The sequence below is a fragment of the Mugil cephalus genome, chromosome 2 (assembly GCF_022458985.1).
Source record: "Mugil cephalus isolate CIBA_MC_2020 chromosome 2, CIBA_Mcephalus_1.1, whole genome shotgun sequence".
Classification (NCBI taxonomy): domain Eukaryota; kingdom Metazoa; phylum Chordata; class Actinopteri; order Mugiliformes; family Mugilidae; genus Mugil; species Mugil cephalus.
This window is the reverse complement of record NC_061771.1, coordinates 2,083,332-2,105,931: the sequence shown is the minus strand read 5'-3', so window position 1 is coordinate 2,105,931 and position 22,600 is coordinate 2,083,332. Positions and strand designations below refer to the sequence as shown.

The 22,600-nt window shown below is 40.8% G+C and overlaps 1 protein-coding gene across 3 annotated transcripts in view; it reads left to right on the top strand.

The window, feature by feature from the left end:
- The window catches only part of septin9b (septin 9b), a 68,555-nt gene that overhangs the window by 18,877 nt on the left and 27,078 nt on the right, over positions 1 to 22,600 (top strand). For 2 of the 3 annotated variants that reach the window (XM_047577481.1, XM_047577480.1), the window contains exon 2: positions 10,059 to 10,739. In XM_047577481.1, coding sequence (XP_047433437.1) covers positions 10,059 to 10,739 — 681 coding nt within the window. Of the gene's footprint in view, positions 1 to 1,885; positions 2,101 to 10,058; positions 10,740 to 22,600 lie in introns of those variants that run through there. The other variant, XM_047577478.1, reaches the window with a different exon arrangement.

The window sequence follows — 22,600 nt, the reverse complement described above, 5'->3', positions numbered from 1 at the left end:
TGGCATATGGCTTACAGTGCAGCCCACTCCGCTGCCTGCATGGGTGCAGAGGGCCCACACATACACATGCACACTTTCCCTGACATAATGCATTCCCTAGTCCCTCATCCTAACCATAACCACCACAGCTAAGTGCGTAACCCAAACCCTTGCGTCATGCCTAACCTAAAACTAATGCTAACCTTAACTCTGAAACCCAGTCACAACCCTCAAACAGTAATTTAAAGGGGTATGAGTTAGTGAAAACCAGCCAAAATGTGGTCTATTTCACGAAATATGCTTACCCGGTAGTTAAAAACTCAAATTGGTTCCCATAAAGACAGTTGTTGAAGTGCATGCACTCATTACTCAATTGTACAACATATGACAATAAGGGGACAGATACTCCACTCAGTAAAGTTTCTGTTGGATACATGTACACCATTCTTGACACCAGACTTGTGCCACGCTCTGTTCTTTGTCCCGAGACACCTCCCCAACCACTATGTGAAGTAATGAGACCACAAACACACAGGGTTATTCTGTGTTACCAACGACCTCTCAGGTGTTAGGGTTAGGGGCCACGGGTGGGCTTGGCATCCTATAAGTGCACCTCCGAATAGAGATTTTCATTCAGATAGGATTCCCCAAAGCCTATAAGCCCATAAATGGGCCTGCACTGTTTTGTGCATGCTTGCCTTCCATTATGGTGACTCGCGACTATGTCCCTTGACTATCTGAAAGTGGCTGCTACTCGTGGCCCAGGTTTTAGTTTTAGGTTTTGTTTGATTACTGACTGGGGATCGCCCTCTACATTCACTGTTATGACCTTAGCCATTTTTATGTAAATGGAAAAGCTAACCCTGGATTATTCATTACAAATCTCGTCCGCAGTCATGCCTGGCTCCAAACAGGAAGCTGTGAAAAGCAACTCACTCACAATCAGTCAGCAATTACACTGATACCATCAGCACTGCATTGTTTCAGTAGATTGCAGTACATTTACTGAGAAGAAATTCAGTACATCCCGCAGGGAGATAGTGAAATTGGTTAAACCAACATAGGGCTGACTTTGATATTTCATCACTTTGGAATATTTTATCAACACCTTTTCAATAACGTTTCTCCGTCACTGCAAGTATCAGTAACTAAACTGGCCGCAGCAGCTTCAAGGACGAGCGGTGTAACCATAAACCATCACATCAAAAGCAGGCTTTTTCATCACCACCCCTGTCAAAAGAAGTGCAGCAGTGCTAGTTTACTTGGTCAAATCTGTCCTCCAAGCTCAAATTCCCCCGGTGTCCCGGATAACACATTCACAGAGGGCAGGTTGCCGCACGAATCACTTGTTGATTGCCCAGAGGCGCCATTGTATATGCCTAATGTCAACTTTCTCCAGGAAGTCTCACAGCTTTTCGTGTCACAAGAAGGCAGTGTACAAAACAACTGCACTTTAATTAACATGCCAGCCAGTTTGTAGGGGTTGTTTGTTGTAATTTAAATACAGTCTCCCTTTAACTGTAGTTGTGAAACTAAGTGAAGCGATTCCTTTCGAAGGAGAAGAGCCATAGATTAATAGGTGGTTGCCTGATTGCAAATTAAGTTGGTTGAAGTGACTGTGTGACATGTCCACTTTGACTGTCAACACTACTCAGCCTCGAAATGAGGAAATCAGACCTGAGAGCCACTTTGGTTGAAAAGGGGTCTCGGGGTATGACAGCGTCTGTTGTCTGAATGCTTGTATGTGCATGTATGAGTGTGTTGGGGGCAGGGGAAATACGCACACACACGCACACACAGGACACCAGGAAAGGGGATGTGTGTCTAACTCTAGGGAGGAGGAGAAGGGAGGAGGCTTTCCTTTTTCACTCCCTCTGAAGTCAGAACGCAGCAGCACAGAGAAGTTAGTGGAAACTCAGAGAAAATACGTTGCTCCTTTAAGAGAGAGTTGTGGGCTCAAACTTGCTTCTCACTGAATCTATTTTGGAGTTCGTTCAGAATTAACAGGGAGCCACTTCACAGCTGAACGAAAAAGAAGCTTTGTGAGGTTTTGCGCCTGAAAAAAAATGTCTGATTCTGGAGTCAACCCACACTTGGAGGGAATTATTTCTGATTTTGAAGGTTTGTGATGTATATTCAGCATTTCTTTCTCTTGCGATGTTTATAAAAGCACTTTACTGTAAGCCACAACATCTGTCAGCCATAATGTGCCTACAAATGGTGTTGATATTGACCAGTACCTTTCCTCTTGGTGTAATGTGTGATGTGTATGTAGATCTGTATGATATCATATGTATTTTTAATAGCTGTATGTGCATGTGTGTGCGTGTGGTTGTGGCTGTGTTAAAAACAGGGCGGGGGTGATACACTAGCCAAGTCGTGTAGTGTATCGTCTGTTATTGATTATGCCCAAGTTACATCAATAACAGAAACAAACACAACACTGACAACACACTATTCCAGCACCGGAAAGCTTTCAGCTGAAAACTCTAAAAGGGGGACAGTGGAAGCCTCAGCACTAAGAGCTAACATCTGGCTAACCCCTCAAACTAAATCCACAACTGTGTCTCTCTTTTGTTTGTCAAGCCTGTGTGGAGCTGGCATTGATTCCCTTTATCCTCCTTTTCCTCTGCCATTCTATCTTTCTTCCTTCCTCTCTTCCTGTTCCTTCTCCAGCTGCTCTTTGGCCTGATGCTGACTGTCAGATGTCACGGACTGATGCTCAGAGCACTTTTACGTCAACAACAGCTAGATTATTGGAAGTGCTCTGTTTTAGGCAGTATTTATGGCAGGGTTTGAATCTCGTGCTCTTTCGTAATGATCCATAGAGGAAATACTGCTTCTCTATCAAATCACCTTTGTGTTCTCTAAAGTGGTGTACCATGTCTAACATGCACTGGTAGAAGAATTGGAAGGTGTGTCAGCAGTGGTATGGCTATTGTCTCATTTGTCACTGTGTTCCTGTATCTGACTGTACTTCCTATTAATTGGAGGACTTTTTTAATGATAGCATCGAAACAACTTTAGAAATAGCTTGTCTCATCCACTAAATGAGAGACATCTCAGTCTATTTCAGTTAATATATATTCAGTATTTATGCTAAAGCAGTCAGTTTGTCTCAGCAACAGAGTTAGACATAATTTAGCTAATGAGAGCTAAAACATACATCTTCTGTGTACCTGGATGGAAAAGTCTGTGAACATCACAAAAGAGAAAAAAAGTTTTACAATTTTGAAAGATAAAACCTTTCATAAGATTTGACCTGGTGCAGAATTAGTGGCCAGATATTGCTATGTATATTTTGGTGGCATTAAGTGGATTAATGAAGATAGCCTGAGAAGTAAGGCCATGCATGATCAAATGCACTGATGGCATCTGATATTACAGATAACCCGGTTATAAATTCTGGATATAGAAAGAACTCATAAATCTCACTCAGGATGCAGACTCTTAGGCGACCTCATTAGGTACACTAGTAAAGACAAATACAGTCTAACACAATAGTCCTGCACTTAATCTTAGCTTAACGAAGGCTACGGTATTCAGTATTTGTTTAAAACAAGGAAGTGCTCTTGATTCAACTGTGTTGTCATTTTGGAGGCTGTGGTTTGTAGTTCTATTGAATTGTATTGTGTCGTACCAACATGTTTCTATTATTTCAGCAGCCCTGTTTTTATTGAGTATCACCAAAGTGATCACACAGTTGTCACCTTTCAGACACTGTTTCAACATAAATTGAACACTGTCATGAAGTGGGATTTAGTGCATGAATAGTGAGTCTATATTAATAAATCAACTTTTGATTGTATGAACAAGGTTTTCCATCCAGGGCAAAAACAACCATACAATGAGGTGCACTGCAAACAGTCTACTGAGTAAACCCTCATTTTATCCCAGATCATTGTGTTTTCCAGTACATTGCACTGTACTGTAGCTCACAATGACAAGGAAATGGGCAAAGAAAGAAATTTATTTGTTGAGCATGTGGAATATGTAATCACCTCTGTGGATGAACACATGTGTAGGGCCATTATGGAAAATTGGTGATAGAGACTACCATAGAAACTGCACGCTGGAACAATATTATGATTTTGTAAAAGGTAGAAAATGTCTCTGCTGAACATAAACGTATGAGTCACCAGGGAACAAGCCCAGAGAAAGCCCTTATTTGTATATCCACAGAGGCTTTGCAGACTTGTACTTGAGCTCCTTCTGTTTTTGCCAATCTAAACTGAGCCAAGTTATGTGGACTGATTGTCTGCTTAAAGGTGCCATGTTGTTGCTCCAGAAGGACATGTGGACATAGAGAGGAAATTAATATTGAAATGAAGAAGGTGCATGTGTGGGGTACTTTTCCTAAAGCTGGCAGAGAGGCTGGTGTGTTATTAAGTGGCTTTGAGAGAGTGTAAATGCAACACATTCCTAACAGTTCTCTGTGGTCCCGTTGTTTCCAGGCAGATATATTAGAGCACAGGTGGCATGTAATATAAGTCCTTGCTAATAGGGCTTGTTAAATGAGTTCAAGAAGAGGGCAATTTTTATATGTACTAAATGTATTTTCTGACATTCAGCACATGTGATTGTTGTTTTGTTAGTCAGCCAGTCTGTGTTGCTTGTACCATCATCAAACACAAACACAGAAAAGTACACACACATATTAAACACCCGCAGCTGCACATAACAGCTGTGTATCATCACCTAGCAATTTACTGGTAGATTCAGTGCACAACCTCCTTGAAAAATTACTTGTTTCACTTAGACAGGTTGTTCTGTGTGCTGTGATGTGATTCATACTGTAAAACACACTTGGTCTGAGTATTATCATTTCTACTTTGAGGTCACAATGCTCCAGTTAATCACATGATAAATCTTTTCGGCTTTGGTCCATGCTGCCAACCTCTATCTCTCCCCCACACTCTCCTTCTATCTGGCCTTTACATGAAGTCCAATACTGTGTGTTAACAGGTGGTAAGTGGAATGCAACCACTCCCTTTATACCTTCACCTGGTCACTGATGTAAATCAATCAGTTCATGTGGAAGATGGTTAACCAGTGGCTGATCAAAGGAGCAGAATGAGGCCATACCTGTCAGAGGTTGAGGCCTGGAGAGCCTGAAGCTAAGAACCAGGCCAGTTATTCAACAATTGCCTCAAGGACGTTGCAGTTTTGTGTGTGCGTGCGTGTGTTCTTGTACACCTACCAATTTGAGTTTTACACCATCAGATTGAGGACCTTTTGGCTGGTGCTCACTTCTTTACAAGTCATGGTTAGGGTGAGGGTTAGGGTTAAACATTTAGTTGAGATGATTAGGTTAGGGTAAGGGCCCAGGGAAACAATTACGTCAATGAATGTCCTCACAAACATAGCCATACAAGCATGTGTGTGTGCGCATGCACGTGTGTGCTCTGAAATCTTCAGTCAGGGGTGAAATTGCCTCTTGATTCTGATTAGGGTTAGGATCCTCCTTTTAAACATCTGGTTCTTAAGGTTAGGGTTAGGACAAGAGCACAAAAAGGAAAATTTTCATGCGATTGATCCAAGCTCTTCACTAACCTCTCCAATCATCTCTTTCCACTTCACCAAACACCTATAGCTCTCCCAGAATTAAATTTTGTCTACACGTTGGATAGCAGCCAGACCAGTAGGGAACCATGCAATAAATCTGACACAGTGATCTATGCTGCTGCTGGGCAGCATTAACAAACCAGGAACCATCAGTGGGCAGCGAGAGGAAGTGTCTGTTTGACAGTGTAACATTAAGGTTTTGTCTTACCAAGCAAAATACCCTGGTGAGAAATTCTATCGTTCATTGTTTGGCCTTGTCTTGTCAGTTCAGAGGTTTGGCTTTTCCTTGTCTGACCACATCGACTTGTATTCTGTGGCTACTGACATCAGTTAAACTCCACTGTGTTCGAAATTGTTCTATATAAGCAGTCTGGCACAGAGAGTAACTGTCTTGATCACTTGACTTATTGCCTGAAGCTAGAATTACAAGGCCCAGTCATGAGTTCAGGGCTTCGTACAATGAAGGACATTCTTTATTAAATAGTGCTGTCCTATTTACAGTATTTCACATGTATTCCTCACCCTCAAACATTTACAGATGTTGTGCTAATCAAATAATTGAAGTGTTTACGTCTGCAAAGAGGAGCTTTCAAATTCTTAAACTGGTGTCATCCTTTATTAAATTTTCATTCTCTTCTAACTTCTACCCTTTTTGTCCATTATTGTAAAAAATAAAAATAAAAAATAGTTTCTTGCCTCTGTTTATGGTGTTGATTTGCTGCTGAAACTATTTGGTGTTAATACAACATCAGCGTTTTAGCCCATGTGTTCCACATTAAAGACCTCCCAGCCGTTCAAGGGAATCTTCGCTTTACGTTCCAAAAAGACTCTTATTGTGATAGATCTGGAGGAAGTGTTAAAGTATGTTAACAGGATATTAACATCTTAGAGCAGCTAAGGGGTGGGTATGACATACTGGGTGAAACAATGTTGTTAATGATATCAATGCTGTGTAATATTCTTTACTCTATATTGTGACCGATCATGAGACTGATGTACTGCAGCTTATACGACTTTTCTCTCTCCTTACATAAATTGTGGCCTGAATACAAGAATTCCTCAGTTATTGTTCATCAGTTTAATTAATATCATAAACATTATCATTCGTATCATTGTTCTAACGTATTCGAAATCAGTCTTCTCAGTCATTATGCTTAGTCAGAATAATGCGATATTTATCTTATCTTATTTTTAACCTCTAAAGACCTAAGTAGACTGTTAGCATCCTAATCTTTGCTGACAGCTCAATACCAACTAATTTTGTGGATAAAAAAGCTTTGAGACCGCAGATTGTCACTTGTGGCCTCTCAGCTTGACCTGTTTTACCCTCATCATTCCTCACTCTGCAAACTTTTTGCTTCTTTATCTCCAGTCTTTTTTTCTTCCTCTCCCTCCCGTCTCTTCTGTTTTCTTTCCTCCATCCACCCCGTGACGATGCCTTATTAGAGCATCTGGGCTGAGATGATACTGAATGTTTGTGTTCATTGTTTAGATTGTCCTTGAGTGTGATGATTAGGAGGCAGCAGCGTGACCCAACACCTGGACTGCAGAACAAATGACTATGAACAGCTGCTTCTATCTTTGTTTTGTTTTTTATGCCAGTAATCCTAATCCTATATTGTGTGTGCTGCATTATCTGGGCAGTGATACAGGGTAGTAGAGGGATGTGGGAAGAGGAGGCCACTGGCTGCTGTTAATGAGGTAGCTCTGAGGCAGACTTCTCGTTTCTAGCTCATAGTCTGGGAATGTCGTTTCACTGGGAACCATACTCCATCCATCTGTCAGTCCCACACAAATATTCTTCCTATCTCCCCACCATCATGTATTTAGGATATTAATGTGAAAAAAAGTTCCTTTCCCCCCATTTTCTTGAGACACTGAACTATCACTGACCACATTCATAAGCATGACCCTTAAAAACAGAAGAGCTGTCAGTTTTCTATATTCCCTGCTAAAATTAAAGCCCAGAAAGATTAAAATGCATTTTTTGTTCTTATACTATGTTCACTTGGCTGCATGGCTTTTCAATACGAACAGCCAGAGAGTTAAATATTCAAATCCTGCAGGAAGTATCAAGAGAAGTTGCAGTATACAGTTTCCTAAAGTGTTGCCTCTTAAAATTGAATGTTTCACTCACTGCACCAGAGCATGCATCACGGTCTCTCAGTCTCTCAGCCTGTCATGAAATTTGCAGACTGATTTTGGCAGACCATCTTTTTTTTCTGGCCAGAGTTGAAAGTAGCCAAAACCTTGGATTCCATCTCAGTAATCATAAAACACAAGGCGGGAAGGAATCGGTAAGAAAGACACAGTGCAGTAGTGGCGTGGATTTGAACACTGGTTACAAATTGCAGGTTTATTATACTATGTATACTATAACTGTGATGGAAGAAGTATTTAAATCATTTACTCATATCAATAGTAACAGTACTATAGTATAAAATATAGGAAATATTCTGCATTCAGTTCTATTCTATTCTGTTCTTTAGAAATGCAGTAGAGTGCAATATGTACCTCCAAAGTGTGGCAATTAAGGGAGAATGTGATGTAACATGTAAATATTTTGTTGACAGAAAAGTAATACTTATCTGTAACTGGATGGAACTGGATAAGACATGGTACTGAGACAATTACTTTTGAAGTTATGAGACTCAGTTTACTGTGTTTGAAGATTAAGAGCTTTGTGTTCTTATTAGCATGTAATGTAATCATGCTTTAAGGTACAAATAAAGGGCATTCATGGATGGAGGTTGAAGAGAGGAGACAACACAGACCACCACTAACTCCAAGATGTGAGATCGGACCTATCAATTCCAGAAGCGAATAAGAATGCCCTTGGCGTGTCAGACTAACACTATGTTGGCCGTAGCCAGAATTTTGTTTGGGAGTTAACTGTATCATATGTCCATTGTGCGGCAGTGAGGCATCCTATAGCAGTAAATCAGATTAGTGATGGTGGCTGATGAATGTGCAGAGACAGCTTTGATGTGTTGGTGTGGAGCGCCACATCCCTTAACAGCGTTGCAGCTTTACACAGAGAGCTGTAAGCCAGGGCAGAGCCATGGCCATATCCTTGGGAAGGTGTGGGCGTAGTTGCTAAAAAATAAATGAGTACAGTTTTCTTTTACAAGCATTTAGAACAAAGCTACAATTAGTTACATAAAATCATAGGCGCACATGAGCACGCCATAAGCCACAAACAGATCAAATGATCAGCGCTGCCTTTTGGATGGAAGAAAACTGGCGAAGTTCTTAAGAGCCTGCGTGAGTGGACCAGTCTAGCTAGTGTGTCATTACGATGGCAGCCACTGGCTACTGGGTTGATGCAACAACTCCTCAATGGAAGTCAAACTCAAGTTGACTTTCAGCCATTGCACTCACCCCAAAGGGGTTATTCCATCCCTTAGTATCTTTGTCTTGGGCACTGCAGCTATTTTCTCATGTCACAAGTAACCTTGGGGAAGGATGTCGCTCTCTCTCTCTCTCTCTCTGTGTGTGTGTGTGTGTGTGTGTGTGTGTGTGCTGATGTTGCTCTAAAACAGGCACATCATGCTTGGCTGCATGCATCATAACATGCAATGAAATGTTTCAAATGACTCTGTTGAGCAATATAAAACCCTTGAGTTTTATATTGTAGTGTACCACACACATAGCATTCAAGTCTACTGATACATGTTAGATGCTAGTGAAAAGCTCGCTGCTATCGTGGACGTAATGAAATTCGGAAAGGAAGGCTTAATTGCAAACTTTTTTCACTGCTCAGTTAATTGGTGCAACCTTTTTGATGCGTATTTTATGATATTGTTCCTTCTTCATATAAATACTAATCATCCCATAAATTGTTTATAAGGGAAAGATTAGTTTGTTTTGGTTAAGGAATTGTAACGGTAAATCAATTTGAGTTTGGTATATTGTGTTCTTTTTTTTTTTTTATTGCCAATTTTGGAAAATTCCTAAAAGTGTTTATATTTATGTGTTTCTTGTAAAAACAGGATGCTGGGATGGACACTCAGTTCCCAAAAAGGCCACCCTGGTCTGTCCTTGAAATGGTGTGAGAAGGCATTGCCCTTAAACACGCTTCAGTATTTGACAAAAGATTTCATTGGACACAAAATTTGTCTACACCACCGAGTACAGGATGACTCATAAACATTCTTAAATCATACAGGGAACTCCATTTTTTTGTATTGGTGATGCACTGTATAGTTGAAGACATCATATAACGTATATACGTGGATGAAGCAGAATTATTCTGTTACGTTTCCTACTCCATTAATAAATCCACAACCCCTTACATTTGTTTTGTGACACTTCTGTAAGAAGTAAACAGTAAAACAATAAAATGCTGATTATGATGCGTATGCACTGATATATCATTATGAACAAGCCAGTTACATTATATACAGTATAAATCCGCAGAACACTTTTTGATACCTCTGCTTATTTGAAAGTAGATATTGACTTGTAAATACCTAATTACTGACACCTTACCGTATCTATTCTTCTTCATGCAGCCCTGAAGAGATCCTTTGAGGTGGAGGATGTTGACACCTCATCTCACTCTTCACCCGGCTCACGTCGGACAACCAATGCTCCTCAGCGTAACGCCATGTCTCCCACCAGCATCTACTACCGTGACCTGGGCACTGCCACCCCTGCCACCAACAACAACAACCTCAACTACACCCAACCCCGCCCAATCTTGGGTGGGGGAGGCTCCAAGACCCCTGAGCCTGTGTCACGCCGCTCTGAACTTTCCATCGACATCTCTTCTTCCAGCAAGCAGGTGGAAAATGTCACCAGCCCTGCTTCCATGCGCTTCGTCAGCAATAGTGCCCTGAAACGCCCTGAAGTCTTGGGACACTCGAGGACCCCCGAGATGAGCCACAAGAGGGAGGTAACGTTTGCTAAAGCGCCTGCCGACTCCCCGGTGATACGCCGTAATGAGGGCAACAACAACAACAATGGCAGCAACCGAATCCCTGAGCAGCATCATGCTCGCAAGTTTGAGCCCCCTAGTCCTGGGGATATCCGTAAACCTGACATCAGCGTCACCAGAGCTCCTCCAGAGAACAATGGCCACCATCCAGCTGTGCATCACCCACACCACCCCAATCCTCACCACAACACCATCGTCACCACCTTCCGGTGCTCCTCGCCTAACCATGCTGGACGCAAATCCCCCAACCCTGACAGTAAGTCTGCTTTAACTATATATCAGTCCAACACACTTCTTTATTGGCATTAAGTGGTAATTTTGACAGATACAATAGATGTTTCATTAATTATTTTCTAAAAAGAAATAGTAAATTGTGTGTATTTTACACAAGAAAGCAAAAACCTGATTAAAAACATATGTGTGACTGAAAAGAGTTTCTACTGTGATTGTGTACACTGAACTTCAGTCTCTGTTTGTGTCAGCTTGTACCATATGGCCCTACATCATAGCTTTGTTGCTAAGGTTGCTGTTGTGGAGAAATGTTGGTTATTGTTGGTTATTTATTAACTGATGTTTTTCACCTGTTTTTGCATATATTTGTTTCTTTTTAACCTATGTATTACATAAGTACTTTAGGATAGCAGTGCTTTGGTTCTATGATTTAGTCCACCAGCTTGTGTGATTGCTTTTGCATAGACCTAGCCATTTGGTGTGGGAATGTCATCAGTGGAAACTGAAAGATATTAAAATGAGTCGTGGAGACTGTATTCAGCTCAAATAAAACTAAACTACATTTTCTTGTGTGACGAGCAAACAGCGACTCTTTGCTCTTGGCCGTTAGTTTCCACTCACACTGAACTGGGTTAAAAAAAAAAAAAAAACACATTTTCCAGAGTATGTTAGATGCTGACTTTCTGCTGGTCATTCACCTCTCACATTACTGAGGCAGCCTAAACGAAGTATCAGGTCTCTCACTAAGAAAAAAGACAGCATTGAGAGCTGCTTGTTTGATTAATCTGATGTCTGCATGTCTGTCAGTAATATAAGTAGCAATGTCCTTGGAGGCTTGTGCAGACTGTCTGTCTGTATTTGCGGTAATCCGTGTCTCTTCTTAATGCCTCACTGTAGCCTCTGTGGTTTTTCTGATGTGATGAAAACTTAACTTTTGCAGCCCCAGAATAGTAGTATGGAAGTTAAATAGTAATTGATGTTGTCTCTGAGCACTATAGTCACTATTTTTTCCGTATAGTGTATAGACAAATACTGACACATCTTCCTTTTTATTTTCCCATAAATGGACATGTTTAAATGGTTTTCCATTTACCAGATATTTGTCTGACATTTTAACAGCAGATTAACCAATATACTGTAAAGTTAACTTTAGAGTCTTCAGCATTTTTCAGGCCAAGGCCCCTAAACTGAGAGATGAGAGATTAAGTAGGGACCCCCTACCTAGTATATATGTTCTATATTAAACTCGGCCTAGTACTATTTATGAATATAGATTTCATAAATATAGATATAGATATAATTTGCATTCAGTATTAAGCTATTCAGATATTCATTCTCATTCATTCTCATTCTCTTCTTACACTAGCAACATAAACAGGAGCTGTTGGTTTGATTCATGTATTTTTTTGACAGCTAACAAACTAACCAATACTAGTGTTCATTTGGAATTATATGAAACCGTATAAAACAGAGAAATTTGTAGAATAAGGTTCATTTGGCGTTATATGGTCCTAGTGTGTATGTTATTACTTAGGATGAAATACTGCGTTTTGCCATTCGGCAGATGTTTTGTCGACAGATTTTGAGCAGTGTCCCATCGTCCATGTGCCTGTGCTGCTGAATGTCACGTTGTATCTGTGGTGTTTTTACAGCATATGACCGTAAATCTCATGACAGTTTCTGTGGTGAAAGTTTTACACGGTTCTGTTCAGGACTATGGGGGTTGTAGCCACTTATTTGTCCACAGGGAGAGGCACTAATATGGGTCTGAAATGAAGGGTGACCTGCCTGGAGGGCCCTATGGCTGTGACTGGGGCCCACCCTGTTATGCTGTAACTCATGAACTGGAGCTGCCCCTTATGTCTAATGTATACCTCGTGTACTGTCTAATGAATACACATTGATATCTTGGTAAATGGCTCCAAATGTAAATGCTTTTCCCTTTTCAACAGTGGTATATGATAATATGATAAGATGATATGTATTGTAGCTTTTCATGACACAAGCAAATATTATTTTTCCACATGTTGTTTGTGTTTTGGGAGTCTCAGATAAGGTGCTTTCCTGCCCAGTTTTTCCAGGAGGAAATGACATCACACACCATCCATGCACTCACACACACACACACACACGCATGCACAGAGTAGCGTACGCTGTTCTTCCTTCCGTGTTCTGTCAGTGTGATTGTTTCCCCTGCAGCGTGACCTCACTGCAGAGCACTTCCTCTCTCAGGGGTCATGTGATCTGAGTCAGTCAGCTTCCTAACCAATACCCCTCTGGACTTTGATGTAAGGATTTCAGAGAGTGAGATACACCAGGATGTTTATATAAAAGGTCAGCATGAAAAGAACTGTGAACATACATCCACACAGGGTGAACCAAAGTTGTTGGTTGGTCGCTGGTGAGCAAAATGCGTAATTTTGGGAGATTAAAGAGAACTGATGTCACAGAGTGCGATTAAATCTCATTAATATTAGCCACAAATCATAGCATATGCCATCTCAGTGAACTGTACGTAGTGAGGTCAGCAGTGTAGAGAAACCCAACAAGTCCCCCTTTTGAAGGCATGCGCGACTGTGGGGAAGACAGATCTCTCTTTTAAGAAAAACAAACCTCAGATAGGACTGAACTCATTGTGGGTGGCTTTCAGCCTTAACAGAAATGCAAAGCCACAAATTCTCTTTTGGAAATTAGCGCAAACTGTATGTCTTTTACAATTATGTTGACCAATCCACATTGTTCACATCCTGAGATTCTCTCAACTCACTCACAGAAAAGTAAATGAACCCAGTCTTCTTTAATGATATTAGTGTTACGCTTATAAAATCATTATGAAATCATCCACAGTTTCCCACAAGGTGTGATGTGAAGCCATGAAAATACATTTCAAGATTTCCCTCAAATTAGCTATTAAATAGCAAGAAGAATGTACAACAATCAGTCGTACATTATGACCACTGATGGAAGAAGTAAATAACATTGACCATGAATATTCTGCTGGGAAACTTTTTGACCTGGCATTCGTTCATGTGGATGTGACATGAAGCAATGACACTCCTTGATGGCAGCAGCCATCCCCAGCAGGATGCTGCCTGACACAGATATACACACCAAAACACTTTAGGAACAACTCAAAAACACAAGGTGTTGACCTGGCTTCCAAATTCGCTAGATCCCAAACTGATCAAGTATCTGTGGGATACTAACAGCATTCTGTTACCAGAAACCACAGGACACCCTCAGAAGATCCATGTCCATTCTCTGATGAGTCACAACTGTTTTGGAGGCACAAGGGAGACCTAAACAGTATTAGGAAGGTGGCCATAAAGTTATGTGTGATTGGTCTACATGCCATGGCTACAAACTGATATTAAATTGCTTTAGCACATTCACAGGAATGACAAGGCTACAGACTCTAGACTCATCCTGATCAGTATCTGGTCCAGCCCTTTGTGGACAGCCAGACAGGCAGTCTTATCTTGACAGGCCGGCATGCTGTTCATCAATTTATCAAACACTACAGAGAGAGGTCTATCTAACTTCTCTCGTTTCTCCAGGCAGAACGCTTGGACCACGTGTGGTCAGAAATTACACATCTCTTATCACTTCTCAGAACCAGCTTTCATATTTGAGACAGTTTGTCTTATCTGGAGACTTTTATTTGCAGTTTCTTTACATGATGAAACTTAGTAGCAGCGAATTTCTGTAAAAACATAAATTGCAGCATAAGAAGGCTTGTGTCCTCTCTGACATTGATATGAAAACAGAGAGCTGCTTTCATGTTAACAATAAAGAAGGACTTCCTCCTTTTCACAGCAACTAGGCAATGAAGAGGTCATTAAACAGAGTAGCTGGTCATAAATACTGTCCTTATCACTGGGGTGGTGGTACTGCTAGGTTATTAGGCCATTTAGTAACTTCTCTAGTGTTTCATAGTGATAGGGGATGTTCAAAACATCAGATATGGGTCTATAACTAATCTTGTTATAGCACTAAAGGAAATGAAGACTGCAGATATTTCTGCTTTCTGATTAGAAATGTTTATTTGATGGGTGTTACTGAGGAGTCAAGCCAGTGCCGTTATGTCTTGTCTTCCTGTCTTGTGGTGTTAAAAAAAACAAAAGGCATACTCTATATATTCTGTTCTATATTTGAGTTAAGCACATCTTTAATGCTGACCTGGTCGATGTTATTATATGGTCTAAATAAACTAATCGTCTATATTTGTTTTTATAGCTGATGAATAGTCATTATGGAAGAAAGTAGCAAATGAAGGAATGACCTTCTCTCCATTCTATAGGAGGGGTCTGTAGAATGGAGGGTGATTTGTCTCTGCCTGTCCATGGGTCAAAAACACTTTCTTCGTGTCGGGTTTAGTTGTCACACCACCCACACCTACACAATCACGCACACACAAACAGACATACACACACGTGCACCTAAACACACATGCACCCTCGGGCAGAGGCACATCCGAGGTCAATCCTCTCCCAGTGTAATTACCCTGGACTGATCCCAGACCATTACTCAGTGTGACCTGTCGGCTAATTAGCCAGAAAGAAAAAAAAGTAAGAAAGAAATGCAAAGAATAGGAAAAGAGGATCTTGCCTACGTGCTTGTGAGGAGGAACTGTTGCTGACAGCAGAATAACATTTAGTTTCTAATGCGGTGTTTTTCTCTGTTATGTAATTTAAGAGATTTTATAACCCCCAAATGACTAGAATCAGAAGCTGAAAGTTGAAGTTAATGTAAAATGAGTTTAGTGCTGTATCATCTTAAACTTAATTGTTGACAGAAAGTTGTTGCTGAAAAAACAGCTGATGAGGTATTATTGATAGTATTGTGACTGATTTGTACTTTTGTTTTTATTTTTAAGCTTTAAAATCATTCTGTATTAAATCATCATCATCATCATCATGCTAAATCTCCAAATAAAACGATGTCTATACAGACATACAGGATACAGTCACTGAGCCTGTATCATGACATTTTTTCAGTTAAAAAATTCCCTAGAGTGACCATAGCGTCACTCCTCATCATCTTCATATGATTGCTGATGCACTTCCCTTACAAGCCACCAGGAGGCAATGTTTGATAGGATAGGTGCCGAACCAGGTGGCAAGCATAAAAAAGAAAAAAAAAACGCTGTATTTCTTCTGTTTAACTGCCGGTTTCACTTACAAATGAAAAAGAAGTGCGTTACTCTCAGTGTCCCTGTGCTCTGTGCTGTAACGGCTGTAGAGATGAGGCCGGTCAGAGATGTCAGGCTTTTCCATTCGTATCAGATGAAAGATTTTAACACTCCAGTATATCACTATGCTGTTTTTCAGCTCTTTGAAGTGTTCAGACACTAACATGGCTTTAAGGAAAATATTTTCCTTATTTGTAATGAACATCTGACACTGAAGGAAGGGGGTGGAGCTGAGTAATGGGAAAGGGACAGCCCTTTGCCCCAGATAAATAGACTTATGAACACACACACACACACCACCACCCTCACACACACAGTTCCCCTCTCCCCCAGATAAGGCTTTCGGAAGTTGAAGTTTACGTTGAGCATCTGGTGGAAGTCAGGGGTTAAAGAAGTTTCCCACCACTGCAGAAAGACCTTTGTCATCATGCCAAATCCCAGAACTGCTTTAAACAGACACTTTTCATTCAGTTTCCATGCTGCAATTCCGACACACTTAAACAATTTGGCTTGCATGCATTCAAGAGCATATTCAAGCACAACTTTGGAAACATACAAACTGTCAACCTCACCGTCAGATAAAAGACAGTACAATATGGGCCATCTGAGCCTGATGTAGGAAACCAAGATAGTGTTTAGACTCAGCTGACATTATCTTCAGTTATCTGGCCCGTCTCTGTGAATCCTCCTTCATGTTTATCCAGATACGAGAGTCAGCTGTGATTCCTTTCTCCAAGAAATTGATGGGAATATCAGGTCTCTTATCTTGGCAGTGAAAATTAAGAAATGAATTCAGTGTCATGTTTGTCATGTCTTGAAACAGCTGGGGAAAAAAGTGTCATCAGTCAAACTTGCTGACTGAGAAGAACTGACATACAGCCAGCGACCAAGACTACCTATCAGATTAAAGATCAGATACACTGAATATTCTAATACTTCTCCGGGGTGCCTATGTATCTCAAGAAAAGTAATAATAATTTAATACAAAACAGTTAGCGATCACAGAGTTTTAGTAGTTCATTTTTTCTGGTGAAGTTCATATGATCATTCAAACCATGCGCAAAAGAAGGAGTTTATTTTAATATTTTTATTATTTTTGTTGTTGTTGTTGTTATTGTTGTTGTTGTTGTTGTTATTAAATTATTTTTATTGAGGAAGTAAAGTTTCCAAAGCCTGCTAATGATGTTTTACTCACTTGTTGTCTGATATACTAGAAGATAACAATAGTGTGTATGTGTGTGCACGGGCAGACAGATGGCCTTTTGTGCCATGGCCGTGCCATCTGCTGAGATGAGAAGATAAGGGAGCAGAGATTTGTATGTGACTGTCTGTCTCTGAAGTGAATGAAAATAAGAAAGAAAGAAAGAAAGAAAGAAAGAAAGAAAGAAAGAGATTGCAGTTTTGTTCCTTATGTTGTACCGGCTACAAGTGGTTATCAGCAGATCTAATACTAGAATAGCATTAGATCTACTGAGTTGTTTTTTTTTCTTTTTTTTTCAAGACATGCAAGTTTTTAAAATGTGACTTAAGTATCCTTAACTAAAATTCAAATCACAGTTTTACTCCAGCAGGACAAGTGTCGTTTTAGTGCCATTCACTCTGCAATGCATCTGTTTAAATTCTCATCTCTCAGTATATAGACAACACAGTGTAAAGAATACAAATGGCATTTGTTAAGAGTTGAACCTTACCTTTATTCATCATTAACTCGCCTTGCCTCTTGTTTGCTTAAGTAGTCTTACCATTTTCACCTTGCAGATTACTGCTTTAGGTTGACCAGGCTTGCATGCAGACGTCCTGAGTATTTAGGATAATCGAGTCTCAACTTTGTGATAATTGGCACACATTTAAAGCACTTAAAACGGATCTGGGAATGAGTCTGATGCTATAACTCTATTTATGGACTTATATAATAAGAATGTAACTTAGTTTATGGGCAACTGGCTTCATTGAAGAATGTCGTCATGTTGGAGGAACTCTTGGTGAACTTTCACCTCCAGTCTCAGTGGTGTGAGGTACTTGATGATGCTACACAGCACACTGCAGACATCGACATCACTCAGGACGAAAAGAAGCAGACAAAGGAGAAATGCATTACTGAAGGGGAAAGGGCAAGTTGCCTTGGATGAGCGCTTCTTCTTGTCCAGTCCTGACGAGCAAATTCTGAATGTAACACCACTTCAAAAGGAGTATGGTTTATAATCTAAGATGCAGAAATTCTCCCTGTCTCTATCTGTTGCTTTGCGTCTGCCCATGGAAGGTTTCTATTATAGATAATTAGCATCATAACTTGGTTAGCTGTTTCTGGAAGGCATGCAGCGACCGCACAAAGAGTTTAATCACAGAGCTCCTTCCGTCCTCTCTTCGTTTTTGGAGTTGAGTCATCTTTATCCCTCGCCCCCGCAGTTCCAGTGAGGGGCCAGGGATTCCCCACAAGGCCGATCCCCTGGAGTCGCTCTGTTTATTGTTCATGAGGGAAGGATTCTACTCTGGAACATCACGAGAGAGCGCATGTTCATGTGCATGCATTAGAGAGGGTGCTTAGTTTGATTAGTTCTTGTTCATCTACAGAGTTCTACAGAATTTAATCGCACCTACCATACAGATTAAACCGGGGAGCTGGAGTTTTGCTTGTTAAATCTGAAGAGAGAGAGAGACGAAACAGGGCTTGCAGGAGAGATGACTTCTACTTGCAGTGAGATATACAGCAACCACATGACGGAAAATCTTTGTGAGTATCTGTTCAGTTGCTGTGCCTGTGAGTCTGTGGGAGAGCCTGGCTGTTCTAGACATCACTATACAGAGGTAGGAGAGCTGCCTGGTATCCATTAAGGCCAATCAATTCGAGGCGTGATGAATCCTCTTCAGATGGGGATGTGGGAAATGGATGCAGAGAATGCTAGTTGAACCCCTTTTGTACCCCTCCTTCTTTGTCTCAATTTTATTGCAAATGCTTAGTTAAAACAACTTTCCACTTTCTATCACAATTCTTGTTTTATTCTCTTAAGAAACCAACTCAACTCACTGCTTGAGTGTTGCTAAACTTTAAGCATATGGGAACTGGAATTGGTACCCTCAACTATTTTTCAGGGTCCTTGGTGCTAGCCCTCAGCATTAAACAGGCCAGCTGGGAAAGCTTTTGGTGACTTAAAGTGGACGGAAAGTTATAACAGACTAACACTTCTTCATAAACAAATGACCAGACCACAATTTATCTTCTCATGTTTCTCTGTTAATGCAGAAAAACCCAATGAAAAAGCAAACACTGCTTTTAGTTTTTGTAACCTTGAGATAAAATGTTCAAGATGGGGCCTGAAGTATGGACGTAGACAAAGGAAGTGTTTTACTGTCGACATGTGAAGTGGCTCAAGATATATACACAGATGAATCCGTCTGCACTGTTAATATATGTTCAGTGGTTTCAGACGAGTCTCTCGGAGGCCACTTCAGGGTGTCCTCACTCATCGCACATGCTGTCTCCATCTGCACCACAGGGGAGCCGAGCAAAAAAACACAACAGGAAGTCTCCAGCAGACCCAGCTATCTTCCCTGTCGATATCCAGGCCAAGCCAGATGTTCTTCCTCTTTCCCCTTCTCCCTCTTGCGCTTTAATCCCCCCCCCCGCTATTTTATCTCTACCTCGTTTTTCCCTGAAATCCTTCCTTCTCCTTGCTTTCTGGCCGCCCCTCGACACAATGTGTCGCCAATCCACTTAATCCGCTGAGTCATGGAGGCGACTCTTTTAATCAGCTCCATATGTGCTCTGCCCTGATTGGGTGGCCTTCAGCAATCAGCCCTGACCTTTGGGCCAATCACTGATTCCCCCAATTGAGTTTACGGCATGCCACTTATCACAGCATATTAGCTTTCAGTTACCTCTTCAGCTCGCACACTTTGATAATTCGAGCTGAAATGAACAAGGCCATAATTTCAGTTTTGCAAAGCAATATAAGTGCATGGCTTGTTTCACTTGTTGAATTGTTCACTTCAAATGTGGATGAGATCTTGTGTACTGCATTATTCTTCAAGTGTTGCCAACAGCACTTCATCTCCTGTGAGTGGCGGTGCTTAAAATAGAAAAAGGGCACATACATTAACGCTTATGCATATGTCTGCATGAAAATGATATCCATTACATTCATGCACAAATACAGATACTGTACCCCTCCTGCATCTGCTCAAAGCTGCCTTTAAAACTCATCTCAGGACTAATGAACTAATGTTCCTACCATGCAGACATCTGCTTTGATCTTTGGTTCCCACAAGAGGAAATGGCAACTTCAGACACAGGGTTGTCTTGAAGTTCATACTGAAAACATTGATTATTGTCTGGTGACAGCCATGTGGAAAATATTTTCTTCGATAAAAAGAGATATATAGATGGAATTGATCAAAATCTGGCAGCCTTGTTCTTATTTTTTAAGATTTTTTTTTGTAAACATGGTTTGGAGAAGGAAACCGGTAGCAGCAATGAACGTATACTGATTGCTGCACAGATTACCTGCTACACGCTGTTAGTTGCATTTAGTACATCACAGGGAAACCACAGCCAAGTGTGAGATTCAGCTCCAGTTTTAACAGGAAGGAAGCATTTCTGCTGAATGTTATGAAAACCTCTGTCAGACCTTCAGCCTGTGCACTGATGGAAAAACAAAATGTTGAGCCATGTCAACAAAGGAACAAATGAATCACTCTCTGCTTCTAGTCAGTGTGCCCTAAATCCACTTCGTAACCCAAACTTTTCTTTAATCGTAAAATCTATTGTTAGAAAACATCTCTTCACATGTTGACTGCATTAGTATTTTACAGTCAGAGGGTTGGATGTGATAAATGTGAATCTCTCTGTTGTGGGAGAGCTGGGACGCAGGAAGCAGGAGCAATGCAGATTTCCTGGAACATTCGGGATTTGGAATCACTTTAATTTGTTGCGCAGCCAGTATTGACTTGAGAGCAGCTTTACTCAAGATCAGTAACCTCAAATACTGGTTCTCATTGAGAACAGATCCTTGTCAGATTCAAGTGACAGTCATGAGGACATCGGCGTCATGGGAAGAAATGTGACTTTTATGGTCAACAAAGATATCTGTTGAATAGTATGCAGAACTTTATTTCTAAAAATAATCAACTGAGTGCCTTAAGTATGTGTAAGCACCTACTCCAGTGTAGAAATGCATTGGTTTGCTACTAGGTGATTGGTTCTGTGTTTGCTCGAAAATATCCTATGAGTGGTCCAAACAGTACAAAAAGCTTTCATTGATAATTTAAGGAATAGTTTAACATCTTAGGAAATATTCTTATCCATTTTCATTGGAGTAAGATGAGAAGACTGATACCACACACCAGTCAAGTGACATATCAACTTCCTACAACTATTTTAAGAAGTTAAGATAGCAAGGTAACCAGTAGAACTGCAAATGACTACATCGGACAAATTAAAAAAGAGAGAGAGAACTTTAAGATGCTTCTTCAGGTCGTACTGTAGGTGGAATATTTGGACTTCAAAAGTAGGTTACTGGCAAGCAGAGATTGCACTGCACAATAATGTTGTGTTCTTCCTTCTCTTTCTATAATGTGAAGTGCTAGCTCTGTTGTGCCAGGTCCGGCTCTGGCTCCAGCTCCTGCTATATTATCTTTACTAATCACACAAATAGCTCCACTGTTTAACGTTGTAGAGTCTTTGGTTGCATGTTTTACACTAGGTCTTCTGGGATATGCCAGACATGCCTTACTTTATTTAGAGAGTGAATAAACATGTGAAACATAAAAGTACCATTATGTAATCTCTTTCAACAATGTAACTGTATACAGTTATAATTTGTATTCTAAACGCCCAAACGTGTATTCCATTACTCCCCAAACCTCCCCTTAAACGTAAAACTAAAATCTGAACAGCCTTAGCTTTGCAACTGGAAAGTAGGATTTTAAGAGTCTCTGCAGCTTAAAAAGTCAACCTTTATTGGGATTATCTGGTTGCTTGGATTCTAGAGGTATCAGCTGTCTCCTCCTGCTCCCGGTGTTTACCCTGTGCTAAGCAAAGCTAATCCCCTGCTTTCTCTGACTTTAGAAAACAAATGTGCTCTTTTAAAGATTGTTTTATTTCTCTAAACTTAGAAATGTTCTGTGTTAGTCATGGTCATGAGTCAGCCACAGTATGAGGCATGGAGGCATGTGAGTGTGTGCATATTTCTCTGGAAGAGAGAGAGCGAGAGCTGTGGAGAATTGAGGGGAGATGACCAAATGTTTTCAGCATGCACACACACACATACACATACACACACACACACAGAGAGAGAATCCAATACCCTCCTCTATAAAACAAAGGAGTGGGAGGGCAGAGAGCAGATGGACACACACAAGGACACGGAAGTAGGGTATTGCTTCTTGTGCAAACACACTTTTACCCTCCCTCCCTCTCACACGCACTTTGCCATAAACATACAGTGTCTTTTAGTTGGGTTCAGTCGCACACACGCACATATGTATACAGCTTTTTCTCTCGTGGGTTTACTGAATGACACGTGGGTTGAGATAGCTTGTTATATCCACACTGCTCTACATTCACTTTCTCTGAATGGGGGGTGTGGCTGCCGAAGGCCTTCCTAGCCACTTGGGATGGCAGTCACATGACCACGTGTGGGCGTGGTCAGGGGAGCAGCAGTAGCCCAGTCACACCAGCTGGAGCTGTGATTGAGAGA